At 39.0% G+C, this 20436-nt stretch overlaps 1 protein-coding gene across 1 annotated transcript in view; it reads left to right on the forward strand.

Annotated features, from left to right (window-relative positions):
* Positions 1–18726, forward strand: part of srbd1 (S1 RNA binding domain 1) — a 52389-nt gene extending 33663 nt beyond the window's left edge. The window contains exons 17-21 of the mRNA XM_028006489.1: positions 6175–6281; positions 7354–7521; positions 9442–9582; positions 16351–16535; positions 17934–18726. Of these exons, the coding sequence (XP_027862290.1) occupies positions 6175–6281; positions 7354–7521; positions 9442–9582; positions 16351–16535; positions 17934–18226 (894 nt within the window). The 3' untranslated portion in view covers positions 18227–18726. The remainder of the gene's footprint in view (positions 1–6174; positions 6282–7353; positions 7522–9441; positions 9583–16350; positions 16536–17933) is intronic.
* The last annotated feature ends 1710 nt before the right edge of the window (positions 18727–20436 follow it).

Consider the following 20436-nt stretch of genomic DNA (forward strand, 5'->3'; position numbering starts at 1 on the left):
TAAGTTGTGCAACTGATGTCACTTTCACAATGGAGCCCACTGTTTCTCTCCTGCATGGGCGCATACCATCGTACAGCTTTGATTGACGGAGCCTTGAGGGGAGATAGGAGCAGACAGAGCAGCTGGTAAAAGGAAGAGTGATAAATAGAGGCTTAAAGTGACTGATGGTTCCTGCTTTGACTTATTGAGGCATGGGAAAAAAAATAAGATCTTAATAGATGAAGTTTATAATTGCGTACTTTAATTATTTTATTATTTTAATTATTTCCTTGTGATACGTCCCGGCATGATCGGTGTGATTTTTATTGAGCTTTTCATTTGCGTTTGCTGTTGCAATGAATTTGCACAGATTAATGCTAATTTGCCAAATATGCTAAGTTTAAAATACATTTGGGAGATGTTTTCCTGCTTTTCCTCTTTATTATGTTTTCATTTACATTTTTTCTGATACATTTTATTTTTCTTTAAACCTGTGGTTGAAAATCATCACCATCAGAAACTCTTAGCTCAGCAGATTTTGAAAGCCCTGATGGATTAAATGATAAATTAAACATTAAATTCTTGAAGAGTTAGAATTTAAAATTAATATCATTTGGTATGAGTAAGGCAAAATCCCAAAAAGATATTCTTTATTTTACTACAGTGTAATAGAGACCAGGTAACCTACTTTATTTCAGTCTCTATTTCTGTGGATCCATTTTTGTGTGTGTGTGTGCGGTGTGTTTTGTGTTGATACATGGTGAAATACCTTTCATTAATCATCAGGTGAAAATGATACGACGGCAATGCGATGGCTTTATGATTTTAGCAACATTTGTCAGAAATGCCCAGCAGCGATATTTCCCACTTCCTGCAAAACAATCACCTAGACGTGCACATGCATGCATACGCCAACAGACAAAATCCTGCTCTCCAGACATACATGCCAAAAATAGTGTAAGTTGTGCTTCCCGGTACTTTACACAGGCCCTAAAGAAGTTGTCAGTCATGGAGAACGTGAACGCCAGATAACCCCTGTGAGAGCTAGTTCGCTTCAACGCAGCTCATGTAATCAGGTAATTATGTGACAGCAGTAAGCGATATGTTTGGCTATACCGTGTCACACTAAGTAAATATAAAATATTTAAAATTTCTCTCCTGTTATGTTCATACTTCTTCATTGTGGCAAATGTTCCACATTTCCAGACACAAGCTCACCTCTTCTATATTGCTGCCCTATTTGGTGTTGTGAGATAAATGTTGCCATATTTGAACAAAGGAAAGACTTTTGCACGTGAAACAAAACACCAAAAATTTCAAGAGCAACTTTCCTTCATAAACACAGCGTGCAAACCTTAAAGCACGTTCGTGGAGGGCTCATTGTATTGCAGCCACACGACTTGGAGTACTTATGATATTCTCCACTTATTTACCCTGTTGTTTTGAATATTAAATGGTCAATTTCACATTATGCATTTTTCAATTTTTGTAAGAAAAGATTTTTGTTAATAATTTGCAGGAAATGTAAAACTTATAAAGTTTTTCATATTCCTATTACAAATGATAAAACATATAAATATATTTCTAAACTAATTGAAATGTTTGCTTGCATTCAAAAATAGCTCTTCTGGGCTCCTGAACTTGACCCCTTGGATAAAACGTTCAAACGTTGAATAATGATTTCTGAACCTACTTTTCTGCATTCCCCTCCACACAGCCAGAGTTGCAAAACAAGGAAATAAATTCCTTATGTTGAAAGCAATGGAAAGACCGTAAATGAAATTTGATCCCCAGGTTTGAAATCATTTTTACAGTTAACCTTCCATCATTACTTCCTTTAGGCTCTTTGCGCATGCAGTCACTCCGGCTCCAGAGTTCTTCCATTTGCTTAGCTCTTGGTGACAAGATTCATGGTTTCTTAGTTAGCTGTCGGCCTTACGACTTCTGCCATCTTTGTCCGTCAACACCTCGACTTTTAGCAGTTACTTTTGCGCCCCTTTTTCCCCTCTTGAGTTTCTCCCTCTGTGTTTCTTTGTAAGAGGTGGCTTTATATGTACATGCTTCTTGTTAGGCAGCGCGCCACAGAAGAAGGACGTTGATGTTTTTCAGCTTCTCTGTGAAATACCGAGAAAGTGAAAAGTTTATTTTGGTTTTCTGTCCTTCTCTCAGCATTTTTCACCTTTCATGCCTTTTTCTCTCTTTTTCACTCGCTCTCTGATTGACATGTGGTAACTCAGCAGAGTTTTAGCACTTGTGGTGCAGACAGAAGCACTTTGTTGAAGTGTATTGGTAAGCTGACTTGAGCTGGTTTTTGGGCCAATGCAAACATGACCTTCACACATAGGGATCCAATCCATTGGTTCTGGATTAGCATGAGGTTTTGGCTGTGGCAGGTGGAACTAACTAAAGCTATGCAAATCTATCTTATCGATTTCAGACTCACTTTTTCTGGCTTTTAATTCTAATGAAGAAATGCACCAACAGAGGAAAAACACAAAAAACTTGACAATAAACAGGAAAGTGGCATAATATGTTCCTGCAAAGAAACTGAACAAGAGCCAATGTCTCTAATTCTACCTCATATACAGTATATGATCTAATAATGGCAGATATGTTTTTATTATTACTATTATTATTTATTACGGACCACTAATTTAGCATAATTGTTTTTAAACTTTGAACAATTTCACATTCTGCTGTGCAACCACAAATTTATTGGGTTTTGCTGGTTTTTAGTGTAACAGTCCAACACAAAGTTGTGTCAAGTTGTGAAGTATCAAAAAGGTCAGATGGCTTTCACGCTTTTTACGAATTGAAAAGCAGGAACAATATTCCTTCGATTTGCATTTACTAGTTGGTGGAACCTCCTTTTGCAGCAGTTACAGCTGGAAGTATTCTTCGGCGATTCCTCTGTCAGCTTTGCACTAGTTGAGACTGAAATTCTTGCCCATTTTTCTTTGCAAAACAGCTGAAGCTCAGTCAGGTTGGACGGGGAACAGATTGTATATTGGGTTCATGCTTTGTGTTTGGTGTTGTTTTTCCTTTGGAACCCAAAACTCCACTCCAGCTTTTACTTCCGACACGTTCAGGATTGCCCTCTTCTTACCTCTTTTCATCAATTTGATCAGATTCCTGCTCCCTGGTGAGGAAGGCATCCCCACAGCATAGCACTGTCACCACCATGTGAATTGTGAGGTGATAGATTTCATGCAAAAATCCCAATAGAATCCACTGAAGTTTCCAATTACAAAATCGCAAAATGTGACAAAGTGGCTGTGAAAGGTTTCGCAAGGCACTGTAAATAGAGTGTAACTTAACATTTGAAATTAATACAGAAGGGCAGTTTCTTGGATACTGACTGATTACTTTAAAACTGGGGATATATACATATAATCAGACCAGTTTTAAAATCATTACCCACTTAAGATTTTTGATCATGGTAAAACAAGATAGATGACAGTTCTAGCCATTTTCTTCTTTGTTTTTCTCCCATCAGTTTTTAATTATTGAAAACGAATTACAGTGTATGATTAGGGTTAATCCTAAGCAATTAATACCTTTGTAGGCAATTAACTCCCATCTGCATTTGAGCCAACTATGTACAAAGAGGTAGTGAGATCTGTGTGCAATTATAATACCTTTCTTTCATTCTCTCATGCAGCTCATTTGAGTAGAAATATGAGAACAGATTTACTGAGGGTTCAACCTCTCTATGGTGCTCACACCTTCAACTTTCTCGTGTGAAAACATTCTTTTCTGGTGTGACATTACAGGTGATTTCCTCTCCATCCTGTCCTACTATCTCTGACTCTTGTCTGTTTCTATGCGCCCTCAGCAGGAAGTCATAAATCTTTCAATTCTACCTTTGTGGGAAGTCTTGTTCAGACAGTTCATTTTACTATCTTCAAAATGCTTCTGGTGATGCATAGCTTTAAAAGTATGAAATTAGTTTTCTTCTGTCTTTGTTTTGTTTTGTTCACTTGGATTAATAGAAGACGCCTAAACAGGGCATCTACAAAATTAACTGTTGCGCTAAGTACAGGGTAAAGGTCATTTTGTGACATTAACTGTGAATAAATAACGATGAACAAATGTGCAAAAATGCAGTACTTCATACTCTTGTAATAACGTTATAATACACTGACTGTTACAGTTTTAATGATGAAGTCAATACTATTTATGTTTTTGCTGTTTTGCTAGTATAGTTACTTGTTGTGCGCCTTGTCATGCTGTTTTGCTGGTCTGCTCTTTCATAAACCTGGTATTATTTGGGTAAGTATCTGGACTTTCTGCTCAGAAAGCCAACCTGTAAGCTTTTCATTAAATATGACGTTCAAAGCACCATATCTAATGAAACTAGAGTTTCTTAGTAAGAGTGGTGAGTGACACTTGAAATTTTAGTGGTTTGAACATTTTTAAAACTTTGATGTACCTTGAAAATCTCTAGTTGACTTATGTTAACTGGGAAAACCAAAAAACATGCAACGTTTAATGTGAAGCTGTAGATTTATCAGTATTTTTTACAGTTCATCTCATTATCCATGACAGATATTAACCACGTTTGTGAGAAGAACGTATACATTATGAAACTACAAATTAATGTCTAGCTTTTAATAAATACATGAATAAGTTAATTATGAAGCAGTCAAATAGTCTTGAAACCAAGCATTACCCCGAGGAGTTGCATGTGTTCTCATATTTATTGGTACCTCCGGCTGACTCACCCTCCCTCTTTGTCCCCATCTTGTCCATTGCTGACAGAGAAGGGTGTGTGCTTGTGTTGTTGTTATCTGTTTACAAGTCAGTGTTTGTTCAGGGCTCGATCGTGTTACAGGGAAACTCACGCTGCTCCCCGGCACATTTATACAAACGACACACAAAACTCATGCATGTAGACACCGCCACGGTGACACACAGATACGACGGCCCAACAGGAGTTCACTTTATAGCGTCAGCTAATCCTCAAGCAGCTGCTGAGGCATCAAACTCCAGCTGCAGCCCTTGGAAACTGGGGATGTCCCACTGTTTGGTACTTTAGTACTGCTGCTTTATCTCATAGGATTTATTTTGTGTTGCCTTCTCTTTTTCATTTTGACTGCTTAATTCTTGATAATCTCCAACATTTTTGAGTGTGAAAAATAGCTTTTTGTCCTATGGGACATTTCATACCAAATGTCTAAACCTCCGTGTGAAACACTGTTGCTGCATTGTCAACCAATTATATAAAGTAATTTCCTTTTCTCTTTATTATAAAATGTCATTATAAATGTGGTTGTTTGACTATTTAATGAAAAAAAAAAACCTTAACTGCAGTAAGTCGCTCATTAGTTTTTTAAATTTATCATGCATCAAAAATATTAGATTTATTAATATTAGATTGGGGATAAAAAATCTATCTAAATCAGGAAATATGTAATAATTGGGAAATAACATACAAATATTTGTATGTTATTACAAATAATTGCAATAACAATTACAATTATTGTAATTAATAATGACGATAAATATTTGTACGGGTTACTTATCGTCATAAATAATTAAAGGAGGAAATCACCAAGAGAAGAAAATCCGCTGTGGCTAAGTAGATGAGTATTAAAATAGTTAATCATTTGTTTAAATGTAGGTGTGAGATAGATTTAAAAAAAAATACTGCTTGCACTGCTTACTGTGTTGAAAAAATGTATAATAATAATATTTATTCATCAGTTAAAAACATCTCCAGCCGAGCTTCCGCCTCACAGAGCAGCCTTCCCCTCCTCCTCTTCCATTCGCTCCTGCAGACTAGCGGCAGCAGCAGTTGGCAAACACCTGGTGGAACTGTGCACCTGCTGAGCTCATCATACAAACTACTTCTCAGTTTAACACTCTTAGGAGCAGTTGTAAACGGCATAATGAGGAGCGATGTTGCGATGATGTGCTGAAGGCGGAGTGTCAGAGAGAATAGGAGCTTCTTAGAGAGTCAGAAGTCCAATTTCAAAGTGTTAAAATGCAAAGACGTATACAACACTTTTATAATGACTCAAGGTAACAGAGTTACTTGATTGTGCTATAAAATGGCACTATGTGCTTGGAAAATACATAATACTAACCCTTTAAATGAAATCTTCAATTGTTTGGTCCAAGTACATCAAGAGAAGTACATTGCAGTAGCACGACTTTTATTTTAAGCTCATTTTTGCAAATGTGTTGTTTTAGCATGACGTGTCAGCTGGAGCTCTGAAGGCAGCGCTGGATGGAGTGGTGGAGGAGTGTGTGAGCTTTGTGGGAGTGGACATCAACATCTGCTCTGAGACACTAATGAGGTAACTCACACAGAGCATTCATGCACCGCTGCATCTTCTGGAAACGTGAAGCTAAAGCACACTGCACAAGGTGTTATGATTATCAGTCACTTGGTAACCGTAGCAGATCTTTATGAAACATCATGAAGATTGATGTGAACATCTTTGAACATGTGTCACAGGTATATTTTTGTGTGTGTGGATCATCTTATTTGTATGCGCTTCATCTCAATCCTCTGACATACATTCCCTTCGCAGTCACAACATCGCAAACCTTCACTCACGCCCATGAACAGACTTGGTGATTAATGCGCGCACACACAAGCGGTGTGCCAGCTTTTCAGTTTAGACTAATGATTCACACCCTGGCCCCACTTACAGGGCTGACTGGAGTCAGCTGAGGGGATTAGGAAAATCTGCTCACACACAGAAAGAAAAGCATAAACATACGCAATAAACAAAAGATACATGAAAACCGTTTGTCGAGCATTGCAGGATACACACTTGCAGCGCTTTTTGCTGTCATATGCTCGTAAACCAGAATTGGAGGAAAAAAGCAGCTATTTTACAGTTAACAGCTAAGGAAGCTGGCATGAGCCTTACTGCAGCCATCAGGTCATCTGTTTACTTGTCTGCTCTGCTAGTGAACTTTTTCCATTTCTGCCATCAGAAAAGCAACACACACTAACACACAGACGTGTTGATGACTGAGGTGTTACGTGAAGTGTTGACACAGCTCTGTGTTTTAGAGAAAGTGACTCGCTTTGGGCATTAGCAGCGTCAACCTAATTGAGTTTCAAATTGCTTCGCTCCTTTTCTCAGCCATAGTGGCTCATATATACTCAGTATCACACAATGTGTGTTTCTGGTGTTGTGGGTCTTGTTTAAAGGGCCAGGTCATAGTCATGTATTCCATAATGTTTACAACTCTTTGTTAGGAAGACGTAGACGTTTTCGGTTTTTAAGCTTCACTTAAGATGCTCCATTGTACAATAAATTACAGAATTAAACAAAGATAAATGCAGAGCTTCCAAGAAGCTAATTAGATGGGTGCTGTGAGACATTTTTCTGTTAAGTTTGTTTCCTTCTGTAGACATGTAGCAGGGCTGAACGCGGGCAGAGCTCGGAGCATCGCAGAGTGGAGAGAGAAGAACGGTCCGTTCATCAACAGGGAGCAACTCAAACTGGTCAAAGGCATGGGACCAAAGAGCTACCAACAGTGTGCCGGCTTCATCAGGATCAACCCTCAAACTCTAAACAGGTAAACACAGATTTCTATGCAGAAAACATACAAAAAATTAAATAAATAAATAAAACACCAAAAGCTTTTTTTTTTCCCAGAGATTATTTTGTTTACTAAGTTAAAGCTATTGGAAATATTTTGTGAACTACAAAGCGTTCATGAAAACTAGATAAGAAAATAACTGATAAGAAAATATGGACCAATATTGATATTTGATGCTGATATTGCTATTATGGTTGATATTTACCAATATTATTTACATATATTATATATATTTTACTACCATTTTGATACCTTGACTTCACCACTGCTTCTCTACTTCAGCTAAACTCCTGAAGTAGAGAAGGTACAATGACTGCATCACTGTCACATGACCAAACAAATGACACATGACCAAATTCCTCCACTCACCCTACAGAAATGAATGTCAACAAGATGAAATTAAGTATTGGTTGTTAATATTGGCCCATTTTATTTATTTGACTGATAACGATATGTTAAGAAGTGACTAATTTCAGCTAACGTGTCATGCATTCCTAATAAAAACTGCATTTATATTTTGATGTGGTCAATTACAATTCAACTCAGGACCAATTTGTTTATAATGTACATTCAAGAACCAGCAGTTGAACCTAAGTGCCTTCCAACTCATAAAACAAAAAGATGACATCAAACAAACAAGAAAAAAAAATCTTTCTAGGTCAGTTCAAAAGCCAGGGAATAGAAATTGTTCTAAATATATCTAATAAAGTAAAATTCCTAATATGCAGGTGTAGTTTAAACAATTTAGGAACAGCTGCCCCATAAGCCCATGATCCTCTATGTCTGAAACTAGACCTGGGAACGACAGATCTGACGAACACGACCATGGTTGCTTGTGTCAGTTGAAAATTGAGGATCTGCGTTTTGTAAAAACTGCATCCGATTAGTCTGAGACCCTACAGTGCTAAAATAGAGACCACTGCAACCGTCCAGGCAGGAAAGAAGGAAGACCTCGGTGAGATTATTAAAAGAAATAAATGGAGGTACTTTGCAATCATTCTTTACAGAAAAAAGATAGCTTCATGGACAGCATCTATCTATTAGATTTTAAGCTTTTTACCAGAACAACTTGCAGATTGTTAGCAAATGATTATCCTCATCTAATCCCTGTGGAGATTTAGTTTTGCTCAACCCTGAACATATTCTAAACGCTGGAAACGGTTTATCAAAGAAGTCTTGGCATCGCGCTTTGTTGGGATGTAAACCCGGGCATCACTTGACGCATTACAGTGACATGCAAAGGACATGCTTAAAATAAATATTAGATATAAATATGTTTGAAAGTAATGCCCAAGCACTCAAATCAAGTAACCTTTATTTGAAATAACTCTGCTATGAATAGCACCCTTATAGCAAGAAAATGCCTAAAATAATCATGAATATGTTGCTAAGCTATATCTAGACACAACACTAATTAATTTCCTGATCTTAGGAGTTGTTTTGTGTTTCCTTATTACTAGATATTTTTTATATTAATGTGTAATAAATCAACAAAATGGTCAAAATCAAGAAGTGGAATGAAAATTTGTGAAAACGGAGCCCATGTCCATTGAAAAAAAAACGTCTACAGTATATTCTTACAATAAAAGTGTCCGAAGCTGCAGCATTATGTTACAAAATAAGCATTCTGAGGTTTAGTGGTTTCTGCTCAAATAATTACTTGAGTTCATATGAAAATATAAAGCAAACCCTTTAGTGTCTGGCACAGCCAAGGCAGACCTGAGATCTGTGCAAAACATCAGCAGATTTAACATCTGAAAGCTGCTGACTGAGAATTTTATTGAAGCAATATTCAGACGTCCAGATCTATGACTTAGCCGAACAAAAGTTTCTTCACTTGCGCTTGATTTTAAAGGTGTGTAGCACATTTGAAATGTATGTGTTTTCGTCAAACAGTGCCAAGCCATCGCCACCGTGCGCACCAGAGAACCCAGCACCTAAGAAGAGCAAAGGGAAGGCGGGTTGCAGCATACCGACCTCATTAAACCCGCTGGACCAAACCTGCATTCACCCTGAGTCCTACCATGTAGCGCAGAGGTACGGCCCGCACAAACACACACCACTGCACACGCACACTTGTTCAGCAGCAAACCCCACTGGCTGGGCATGTTCAGACAAAGATGGAGCTGATTTTAACACCGTCTCATATGGTGCTGGTTATAGCGGTGGAGGACTCTGATTTGATTTACGCAGACATGGGATACAAGAAAGGAGGCGTTGGCTTTCCGCATGTGCATGGCGGCGTGTGTCCTTGTGTGAGAAGTGATTGTTAGAGCTGCTGATGCTGTTATCAAAAGCACATTGAACATCTGCCGCAGAAAGCCGTGTGCGTGCGCATGTGTGTTGGGGGTGTTTAAGCCCTTTCTCCTGCAGCTGTAGTCACTCAACTGTGTTTAGTCTACATACGTTCTGACACTAGTGGCTTTAAGAGTTACTCCACTCATGTTGATGCGACTCTAATCGCCCCGGTACGTGTGTGGGATGGTGTGTGTCTCTCTGCACACACATGGAGATAGATTGCTCTATGAAATCTTTTCCTTGTCGATTCTGTTTTAGCCGAGGTACTATTCTCCTTTTGTTATTTAGCACACAATTGGTCCAGTTTTATGCTAATTTTCTGTACTATATATTCACACTTCTGTCTCCTGCCGAAAGCTACAACTTTAAAAATTAAGTTTCATTCTTTCATGCTTTTTCTGCCTGACAGACATCTCCCTCTCTTGAACTCTCTGAATATTTTGTTTTCTTTCTTTCCCAGTGGTGTTTATTATCTTGGCTCCGTAAGGTGCCCGTCTCCTGCTGAATTAAAATGAAAACTTTTAGCTAGAGAAGTTGGAAGCGCAAAGAGAAATCACACTGTTTCTGCAAATGCTTAAAAAATCACAAAAAAAAGCAAATAATTTAAAAACGCAAACAAGGGTTGCTTGGGGGGAGGCGTGTGTGTTTATATGTTCTGAGATCTTCACATTTAAGAAAAAAACAGGGAAGAAAAAGTGACTTTGCATTTAAGGAACTTATATTTGTGTAACATTCATCACTCTGAATCCAAATAACTGTGCCACGACTATAAAATTTAGTCGACAAATCCGGAGCTCCTCAAAATGCTTTCATCAGCTTTATGTGTACTAAGTGTATTAAGTTGAAACGTATTAGCTCCTCTGCTACGATGTTTAGATTGTTTCCTCTCTAGATCTGTTTATTGTCACAATACTGAAAGCCAAGCTTTGAAAATTCAATTGCAATTATAATTAATAATAACAACAAAAAAAAACCATTTGGGCAATAGAATTTATATTTTAAAACTTTTGAAAATTGCACCAAAGAACTGCTAACTGTTCGTGTCGTATATACTTAAATAACTAGTGCCACACATAGCAGAAAGAATGAAGTTGATGTACTGGAGTTAAACACTATTATGGACCAGCAAACACTGACAGAAATGCTAAGCATCTTCAAGACTTTGTGAAATATTTTTTTATGCTTATTAGATCTTTTTTTTTTTTAAATGTAATTATTCACCACTAGTTATCACCATATCGAGGGGGCCTAAGTCCACTCCGTCCTGCAGCTGACAGGTGTGTTGGAGAAGGGATACATCTAAAAGTTGTATCTGGACGACTGGACTTTTATATTGGAGTTTCCCTACTGTGTTACAAAAAGGGATATTTCTGTTCTGGTCTAACTTTTTCTATACTTCTTGCCACCACAGTGGCATTTGATGCACTTTTTAGTCACACAAATCCAATCTTGACTGGAACAAATTAGGTTGTGACTTGTGAACAAGCGAATTCTGGTCATCTCAAACTTATATTCAGTTCAATTCCTTGATCTCATAGAGAATACTAGTATAATTACACTAGTTTATGGTAGTTATGCTGTTCCAATTTAATGTCTCTGTGAGTGAACACTCACGCCCTTTTTTTGCATCTTAGACTTGGAAGCTAACTTGACAGTAAAGCCCAACCATGTAAACAAATGTTTTGCATTGAAATATTCAGAAAATTAAACAACTCTTAAGAGTAAAATGTTTGATTTTTAAGTAGTAAAGCAATGAAATATTAACTGGGAAGTATGTGGGAGTCCTGGAAGCTGATTGGGTGACCTGGCAGCTGATAATCATGATGCAACCGTATCTGTAAAATCTCCTGCTCTTCTATTCACCTACAGCCGATGAAATCTGCAGGTTTGGGAAAGAGCATTGTGAAGGAACGCTGTGAGCGTGTATGTAAGCATTCATGTGTGTTGTGTCTTTATGGTTTATACGGAATATCATGTTCATCACATTAGGGGAACTAAATCCCCCATTACTGCTCGCAGCCCACACATCAGCCGCCTTTCTGAAACCATATATCCACACATGCAAAAAGCAGAAACACAAACGCGCAGACACATTTTGTCCACCTTTCCTTTTTAAATTACGTTTTGCTTGTGCAAGAAGTGAAGCCTCACTCTTCGGATTGTTAATATTTATCTTCAGAAGAGAAGGGAGTTTAACATTTTCCTTTTTTTCTTTTTTAATACATCTGTTAACAGGCTGTCGCACAATTTTTGAGTCAGATCCAGTGTTGCAGTAATAGTAGTAGTAATCTGGCACCAGTCTGCTGAATATTTCCCTGATAAGTAACAGTCGGGCCCCGATATTTCTCCAACACAAGGCAGAGCGGGTCCTTGCTCTGCGCCTGGATAAAATCTACCATCACTGCCCACCCAGCTCCAGCCCCCTGTACACCCCCGCAAGCGCACACCCCCACACACACACCACCTACATGCACTGTGGTGGTAATAATTGTTAAGGCTAATAGCTGGCCAAGCCTCTGGATTTCCAGTCTTCCTTAAATACTAACATACATCGTTGAAAAATGAGATGACCAATGGGAACGCACACTTATTGGCAGCAGCCACTATCACTCATCTGGGCCTTTTTTTTCTCTTAGATTTTACTTGAAAACTGATATTATTCCCTCTGTATCTATTTAGATGTTTATCATTGTTTAGATTAGCAGTTGAGAAAAGCTTCCTAATATGACAGGAAGGGGATGAAAATAGTTTAACACAAACAATTCATCTTTTACAGTGTGTCAGCCATAAATTTAAAAGCAATTTTATTGTGAACTGCCAACTAAAAGTTCATTTATGTGTAATATGTCAATTCAAAGACTGCTGTTCTGGTTGTCCATTGGCTTTGAATTCTTTTGCAAGATATTATATGTATCACAGTACTAATAAACCTTTGGATTGTGGTGAAAAATATTGTCTCTTTTGAGTATAAATTTAGTAAATGCAACATTTCTCCCATAGTTTTTTGGAGGAAAACTGTATTTAAAAAACTCCACCACATACAGAGGCAACAGTCCTCAATGCAGTTGTCCCCGGTTCAGTTCCCATCCCTGAACCATTTGCTGAATGTCTTCCTCTTCTTGTGTTTGCCCTTCTTCCTGTCCATCTACTATTGACTAGAGGCCAATAGAACCAAAAAACCTCTAAAATAATAAACCCCGTCTGTACAACTAGAACTACAACCAAACGTAATTTTATTTTCCGCAAATGAAAACAAGCTGAAGTTGTTGGAAAGAGGAGAAATCCAATTAGAGAAGATTTTAGTCATGTTGAAAGGTGGGGCACGTTGGAAAAGTAAACAATGGGACCTAATTTTCTTAAAGGTCAGGAAGTGAATGATTCTTTGTCCTCACCACAATGTGGAGGTCTTGTTTTTCAAGTGGAGATTCTGCTCGTGGTCGGCAGCGAGACTAGTGTCGTCCAAAGGTTTTGCCACACAGACCTAAATCACGAGCAGTAGTGCCAGGACACACACAAAAAAAATATTTTTTTAAATAAAATATGAATAATTGTGTTTAGATTTTGAAGAAGAATTATTATTTTTCACTTCTTCTGCAAATTAAACACCCAATATTTTGAAGAAACAAAGTAGGCAATTTTTTTGAGAAAGTGAATCTGTTCATCATTCTAGATCCAAAACATAAGATGGGTTTTGGATATTAAAGTTATACAATGTCCTACATTTTGGGGTCAATTCTGTTCTTTTTTTTTTCCTTCTTCCTTTTTTTCTCTATTATAATTTTATCAACAGCAAAGGTGGGATATTGGACTCAATTTTTCTGGAAAGTTTAATAAACCCATAAGCTAGACGCTTTTGGACCAATTCAAGAAAACACCAAGACCTGGTCAGAAGGAATGAGTTCACATATGGGAATGTTTCACATTTGATGACACAATGAAGAAATCTTGCAAGTTAGATTGTTCCTCTGCTTAGATTACGACTCACATTTTTTACTTTATAAGGAATGCTGTGTGTAATTTGTAAACAGTGCACATCCAAATCCTACTGCGAAAAGTACGGTTGTGTAAGATGACTTACATGACTCTGACGGGCATGATTGAACTATAATTTTTGGTAATTTTATTTTAAGAAAATGACTAGAGGTGACTAAAAATTAAATAACATTGTATGAAAAATGGAGTCTTATTAAAATAAATAACCATGTGCTGTTAAATTTAACACCCATCTTGTGTTTCTTGAGATAAATCGACTGAGACATACAAAATGTGCCCTGCTGCGCTTGAAACATACGTATTCAGTTTCCTGTTCCTCCCTGGCTACCGTCCCTGACTGCGTCTCCATCTCCCACTCGCTAAGCCATCGAGATGAAACCATTTCTCTTTCTGTCGGGGGGGAAAGATGAGAAGCTTAGACAGAAAAACGAGCGTTCACCTCGGTGTTAGATACAGCTCGGTCCTGAGGTCTTTGTTTTTTAAGGGTTTTTTTTTTCTTCACCGCTAAGCCATTTCTGGCACATATTCTGCTAATTATTTTTTTGTCATGTGGCTTACCGATGTTGACAGATTGATTCAGCTCGAATCCCCTCCACCAGTCACTGAGATTCAGTGGCGGAGCCTTCTCAGCTCACAAGTGACTCATAGAAACCTTTATGTACAGCACAGTCACTGTCCCCTCTCCTGCCAATTGAGCATTTCTGAGGAGCATTGTACATGAATCAACTTTGTGTGTACGTATATATGTGTGCTTCCACCTGTTCCGTCCATCACGGGGTGGACAGCTGCGGAGTCTTTTTGGCGTCAGTCTACCAGTAAGCGACATCCATCACTGGTCCACAAATGAACACATGCATTCACGTCCATCACCAGCTGTGCCCAGTGTCCGCTGTAAATAATATACGCAGTGTGCGCACAATCCTCCCACAGCCACACTTATCTCATTCTTCCATTACTTCTTTGTGCTACTTTGGATATAGGAACACTTTGTCACGCTTGTCTGTTCAACTTGCTGAGCAGCTAATTAGTTTGGATTTACATTTCAAGCTCTAACCTGGAGCGGCCGTCTAGACATTATGGTGTGAGACATCATGGTTGGATAAAGTTATACAAGCGCGCGGGTTGGCAGGCTCGATGTCCAATCCCAGCACAGCGGAGGCAGTGTCCGGAGACAAGGTGTCAGGGCGTTTACAGCCCGTTGTGGATGCACCTGATTTACCAAGACATAAATAAAATGTGTTTTTGGAAATGGAAAGGCGCCTCAGCAGCTGATGATTACTAACACTCTCCCTCTTTAACTGGATTTTCCTTCAGTGGGAGCCTATTTCTGTTGATTTAAGTCATTTTCTTTAACTTCCCTTCCTGGTTTTTTAGGAGAGGAAATATTTGAGCGTACAAGGAAGTGTTGGGCTTGTTATAGTCACCTCACTGAGGCTCATAATGGCTTCAATTTTTTATTTTTTGCATAAAACGAGATTCTCGAATGTTTAAAGGCTTTCACTTCAGGGATGGATACGTGATTTTAGAAAGTTCATCTTCTATCACCAGGTGTTTCTGGTGTTTGTAAATCCTTCTCGTGGCTCAGCACTTCAGGAGGTTAACGTCTACATTTTGGCTGTACCATCTCAAGCATTTTTGGCAGTCATTCTGTCTGCTGCAAGGTGTCCAAGTTTAGTACTTTTGCTAAATGAATTACCGAACAAACATCTCCTACAAAGGAGTTTGCTGTAGAAGTCCCAGTGATAGTTCTGCTGCAGCTTCTCAAAGCTAAGCCTAACCTCCTGTCTTGTTTTAAGAATAAAGACTTTCTCCTGAACAATCTGTATTTTATCACTACTTATTGAACATTTAACACGTCCAACAGTTAGAGATGCACCAAGAAATCGACTGGCAACTGAAATCTTACAATTTTTAGCTTGACTGGCCATGACCCATTGCAGGCCAGTTGGAGACTAACTGATCAGTGAACACATTATATCTAAGCTTCAACAGGTGATACTGACAGCAATACTCTACAGGGAAGAAGATGTTATTGCAGGAAAAAGTCAAAGTGAGATACTTTCATCTTCGGTGAGGTGTTTAAAAAATGAAAGTCAGTGGAAACAAACAGAAAACTGTATTTCATCTGTTCATCCAGCTGACTTCAGTAGATTAGTGGAGGAATATGAGAGCAAAGGTTTTGCTCAGTTTTTCTATTTTTTTGAGCTACTAACCTTAGAATTGACACTAGATTGTCCCAACAGGGACATTTTTGCTCATTGCGATGTGTGTGCATGGTTGCTTGTCTCATGTGTGTCAGTGTTGCTCTGTGACGGACAAACCACAAGCCCAGGGTTTATCCCACCTTTTCAGTCATCCTCAGGGTGGATAAGAAATAATAATAAAGACTATTGAACTTTTTTTCTGTTCAATTAAATTTGTTCTCATCCTTTTGGAGCCAAAACTGAATCACAAATCCAATTAATTAATTAAGCACTAATCACATAGCTTTTTCCTTATGTCTTTTCTATCCAGGTTTCTGTCTCTTGTGGGTGGGATTGTGGACCAAATAGGCAGTGCAGGTTTGAAACACGGCGTGGAGAGCAAGGTTAACATGAGTTGTATTGAGGAGCTGGCCAAGAAAGTGGACACCACCCCTGAGACTCTCAAACTCATCATAGACGGCCTGACACAGCCGCCAGGCTTTGACATACGACAGAGTAAGTGTTTTTCTGCTCACAGTAACACAACTCACTCAGCTTGTTTAGCAACACAGAGACGGGTGATAAAAACCAAACCAAAAATATATATATCTTTGCCAGCAATTAATTTGCTGTAGCGACACAGTCAGAATCATTTAAAAAAAAGATCTGAATAAATAATAATAGTTTGTTTGAACTTTATGTTAGCATGCTTTACACAATAAATGTCTTTTTTTATTATTATTTGCAACTGTCACAAACTGAGCTGGACTTTCTCCCAACAGTTCTGCTGTTCAAAATCTTGTGCAAAAACCTCAAATGTTGGGCACAGAAACCTCTATGTTGGATCGTACAAAAGTTGATTGTCACTTTTCTGCAATCTAGCCGTCAGAGTAATTTCTGCTAGTCTATCATCTTTCTGCCGTAATGTCTTTTACAGTTCCCCACCAGCTAGCAGAAAATCAAAGCAGTATTTGTCCTCCTTTATGAATGTTTTGCTAATTATAACATACACTGACTGACTTTTCTAGCCTGGACTATAATAGCCTTGTCTTGGCAGCGTAACTCGATAGGTTCTGACAGTGCTGCGGCTTCCTCTCTGCAACCCAACAGTCCAGTCGGTGTCTTTCTGACAGCGTGTGATGGGTCCAGCAGACTCTGCTGCTGGACGGAGTGTGCGGCAAGCGCAAATGCAGCAAAAGCTGTTTTTCTGCTTAGCTTCAGGCTCTTGAGTTCAGGCACACATAAACAACATCCGATTTAGTCCTGCTGTTACTCAATAAAAAAAAAGGATTTAAATATTATTTTACGCTCAGATTGTGAGAAATAAATAGTGGGTGAGTTATTTCAAAGGCATTTATTGCAACACTCAATAACAAATCAAATACTTTCATGTTTTTTAGCTATGGATTTGGATTTGTCTGGCCACTTAGCATCGTCCAACTCTCCAAAAAAAAAAAATTAAGGAGCACAACTCAGAGGTTCACTCTGGGGTTGGCCCTATTCGGTTGCAGTACACTTTGCTTGGCCTCCTAGCCAGAGCTCAGCTGAATAAACAGATGGGCTGAAGCTACCGCATAAAATCAGGGGTTTGAGGGAGAATAATTGTACCGGCTATTTCCTGGATCGCACGCCCTCGTTGTTTGTGTTAATGATACCGAAAGGAAAACAGATCCTATGCGCTGGCTTGGTGGAAAGTATGGATGGACAGAATACTGAGAAATGTAGAAGTGTTGTATGTAGACACAGGTGTTGGGTTACCCCTGGTATTGTGTGGTATCTCTTATTTTTCTTCATTCCCTCTCCCCCCATCCCTCTGCACACAGTTTGACTAGCCGCTACACTTATTTGGCCCCATCTCCTACAAGTGTGCCAGCTTTTCTACATCCTCTCCTTTGACTTCCTTCTTTTTGGCAGATTTTGGGCAGGCGGACTTTAAGCGGGGCATCGTGTCGATGAGCGATCTGCGGGTCGGTGCCGTGCTCACAGGCCGAGTGGACAACACAACTCTGTTCGGAGCTTTCGTAGACATCGGCGTCGGCCGCGCCGGCCTCATCCATAAGAGCCACATCACCCTAGACAAGCTGCCCGCCAGTCAACACCGCCGCAGCCTGGCGCTGGGCCCCGGGGAGAGGGTGGAGGTCCGGGTCCTCAACGTTGACGCTCAGAGGGGACGCATCGGGCTGGACCTGATTAGGGTCCTCCAGTAGATTCGGGGGTTCCTTTAAAGAATACTCCACACTTGGACTGTGTCTGTCACTTGAAGTTACACACAAACCAGTGTGAGAGACAAACTATCTCCAGATGTTTACAGAAACGTTGGACACAAAGTGACTTGCTGCTTCTGAGTAGATCTAATATATATTATTTATGGGAACAGTTCGAGATGTTTTACAATCGTTACATATTTCAGTGCCTGTCGGTGGTGGCTGTGATTCACAGTGGTTGATAAGTTAGCACAAGTTTAGCTAAATACACTGGTTAGTGAGTCAGATGACAGATAAAATGTATAATTAGCACGTTAACTGTGAGGCTAATAGTGTCATACCTGAACTAAATTGGCATAAGTTTACTAAATATGATGATGCTTGAGTGTAATTGAGATTAGTATACACAAACTCACGCGAAACAAAGAATTGTAGTCTTGATTTATTTTTGTTGTTTAGTTTTGAAATACTCTCAGTAATTAGCCAATAAATATTTCTCTTTACTCCTTGTTGACCGTTTCTGATCTCACTCGCCATTCAATGTGAATTAGATATTAAAATATCGAATTAATTAAAATATCTGGAGTTGAGTTGACGTTTATGTGCACTCATCATGGCCATTGACGTGACATTGATTTTGGGCTTTTCCTGGTGTATTTTGAAATATGGATTCAGCTTCACCTTCACTGAGATTTTAAAAAATCAGGTGTACCAATTTGAACCGATCCAAGATTTTCTCTCCCCAAACATGGTAAAAAAAAAAAAAAAAATAGACATAAAAGTTCAAATATTTGCTGCATTAGCGAGTTGTTCCATGACCACAGCTTCTGGCTTCATTACGGTTGAGTATTTGATCGCTGCTCTTGTTAGATGATTATTATTATTATTTTAATTAGCTCGTTCCATACCTAGCTTTTAAACAAGTTCTGATCATTTGGAAGATCAACAGGTTAATTGGGTTGAGTTGAACGGGAGAAAATTTATGTGATGCAGCATATAAAAAAAAACTGCCTTTAGTCCAAGTTTTGATTACAGAGAAAGAAAAAAATATGTAAAGATAAAATAGGTGGGGGCATGTGGCTTTGATTGAGCGGGCGCGGGGAGGAGGATGCATCACAGAAGACGATGCTGATTCTGACTCTCTGACTGTAGCGAAGCCTGAAGGCTTTTTAGGCAACATCCCAGACACAATTATCCTCTGATACACAAACGCCCTAATCAGCTGCTTCAAAATTAATCCCAGATTCCCCATCCACATGATCTAATTTCTTTGTTTTTATGAAACCGGAATAAAAAGAAAACAGAAAATATGATTCTCGGTAAGCCTTAGGTATTCTTTGCCAAACATTACAGTGAATGCAGAGTACCTCACTGTTTATGCTCATCATCTTCCTCTGGGCAAACAAATGGGATATATTTTAGATGCACAAACACAAAGAAATATACGATCGCTTCTATTGCCGCTGACAGTTTAAAGTAAAAATCTGAGAGGATTTGTGTGTCATTTCATTCGTGAACTGCTTTTTAAAACTTTTTGTTTTGTTTTTTTTCTCAGATTTAATAATACCTCTCCTTGCCTTTCTCTTATCTTTTTTCCAGACACTCTAGCTTAAGAGCTCCCAGTGTTGTTGTTTTGGGGGAAACGTGGGTGTTTGTCCAAGTCGACACAGCTTCCCTCAGCACCATTCCTGCTTCCTCCCTCTACCAAACGTGAGCCCACAGACGTGACAGGCAATCTGGTAGCCAGCTACTGCTGCCCCTTGGCGTTTTTGTCAAACACTTTTCCAGTAATGAGCCGGTGATAAGAAGCAGACTGACAGCAGGAGGAGTTTTGTATCTGTCTGTTATCCGCTGCTCCCTTTTGGCTCACGGCTGTTGCAGCGTGAGCTCAGGTGCGCTTTGACGTTTTCGATAAAATTGGAACAAATTGATGGGTAAGCAAAAATATTCAATAAATCCTGCCTCTCGACTTCTTGCGAAGCACACTGGCTCTTTAGAGTTTTCCGAAACAACACAAACATAACCAAGCTCCAATTCGGGGCTCCCAGCTGTCTTTTCTGTTAAGTTCCAGCGTCAGAATCGTGGAATAGAAACCATTTCACCTTTTTACACAAAGAAAAAACTTCCCACGGCTGGTGACTGCATCCTGCTACGCAAACAGTCAGTGGAGAAAATAGTTTACGCTGTTGATCCCGCATTTCCCAGGCCAGTTC

The sequence above is a fragment of the Xiphophorus couchianus genome, chromosome 22, assembly GCF_001444195.1.
Source record: "Xiphophorus couchianus chromosome 22, X_couchianus-1.0, whole genome shotgun sequence".
Classification (NCBI taxonomy): domain Eukaryota; kingdom Metazoa; phylum Chordata; class Actinopteri; order Cyprinodontiformes; family Poeciliidae; genus Xiphophorus; species Xiphophorus couchianus.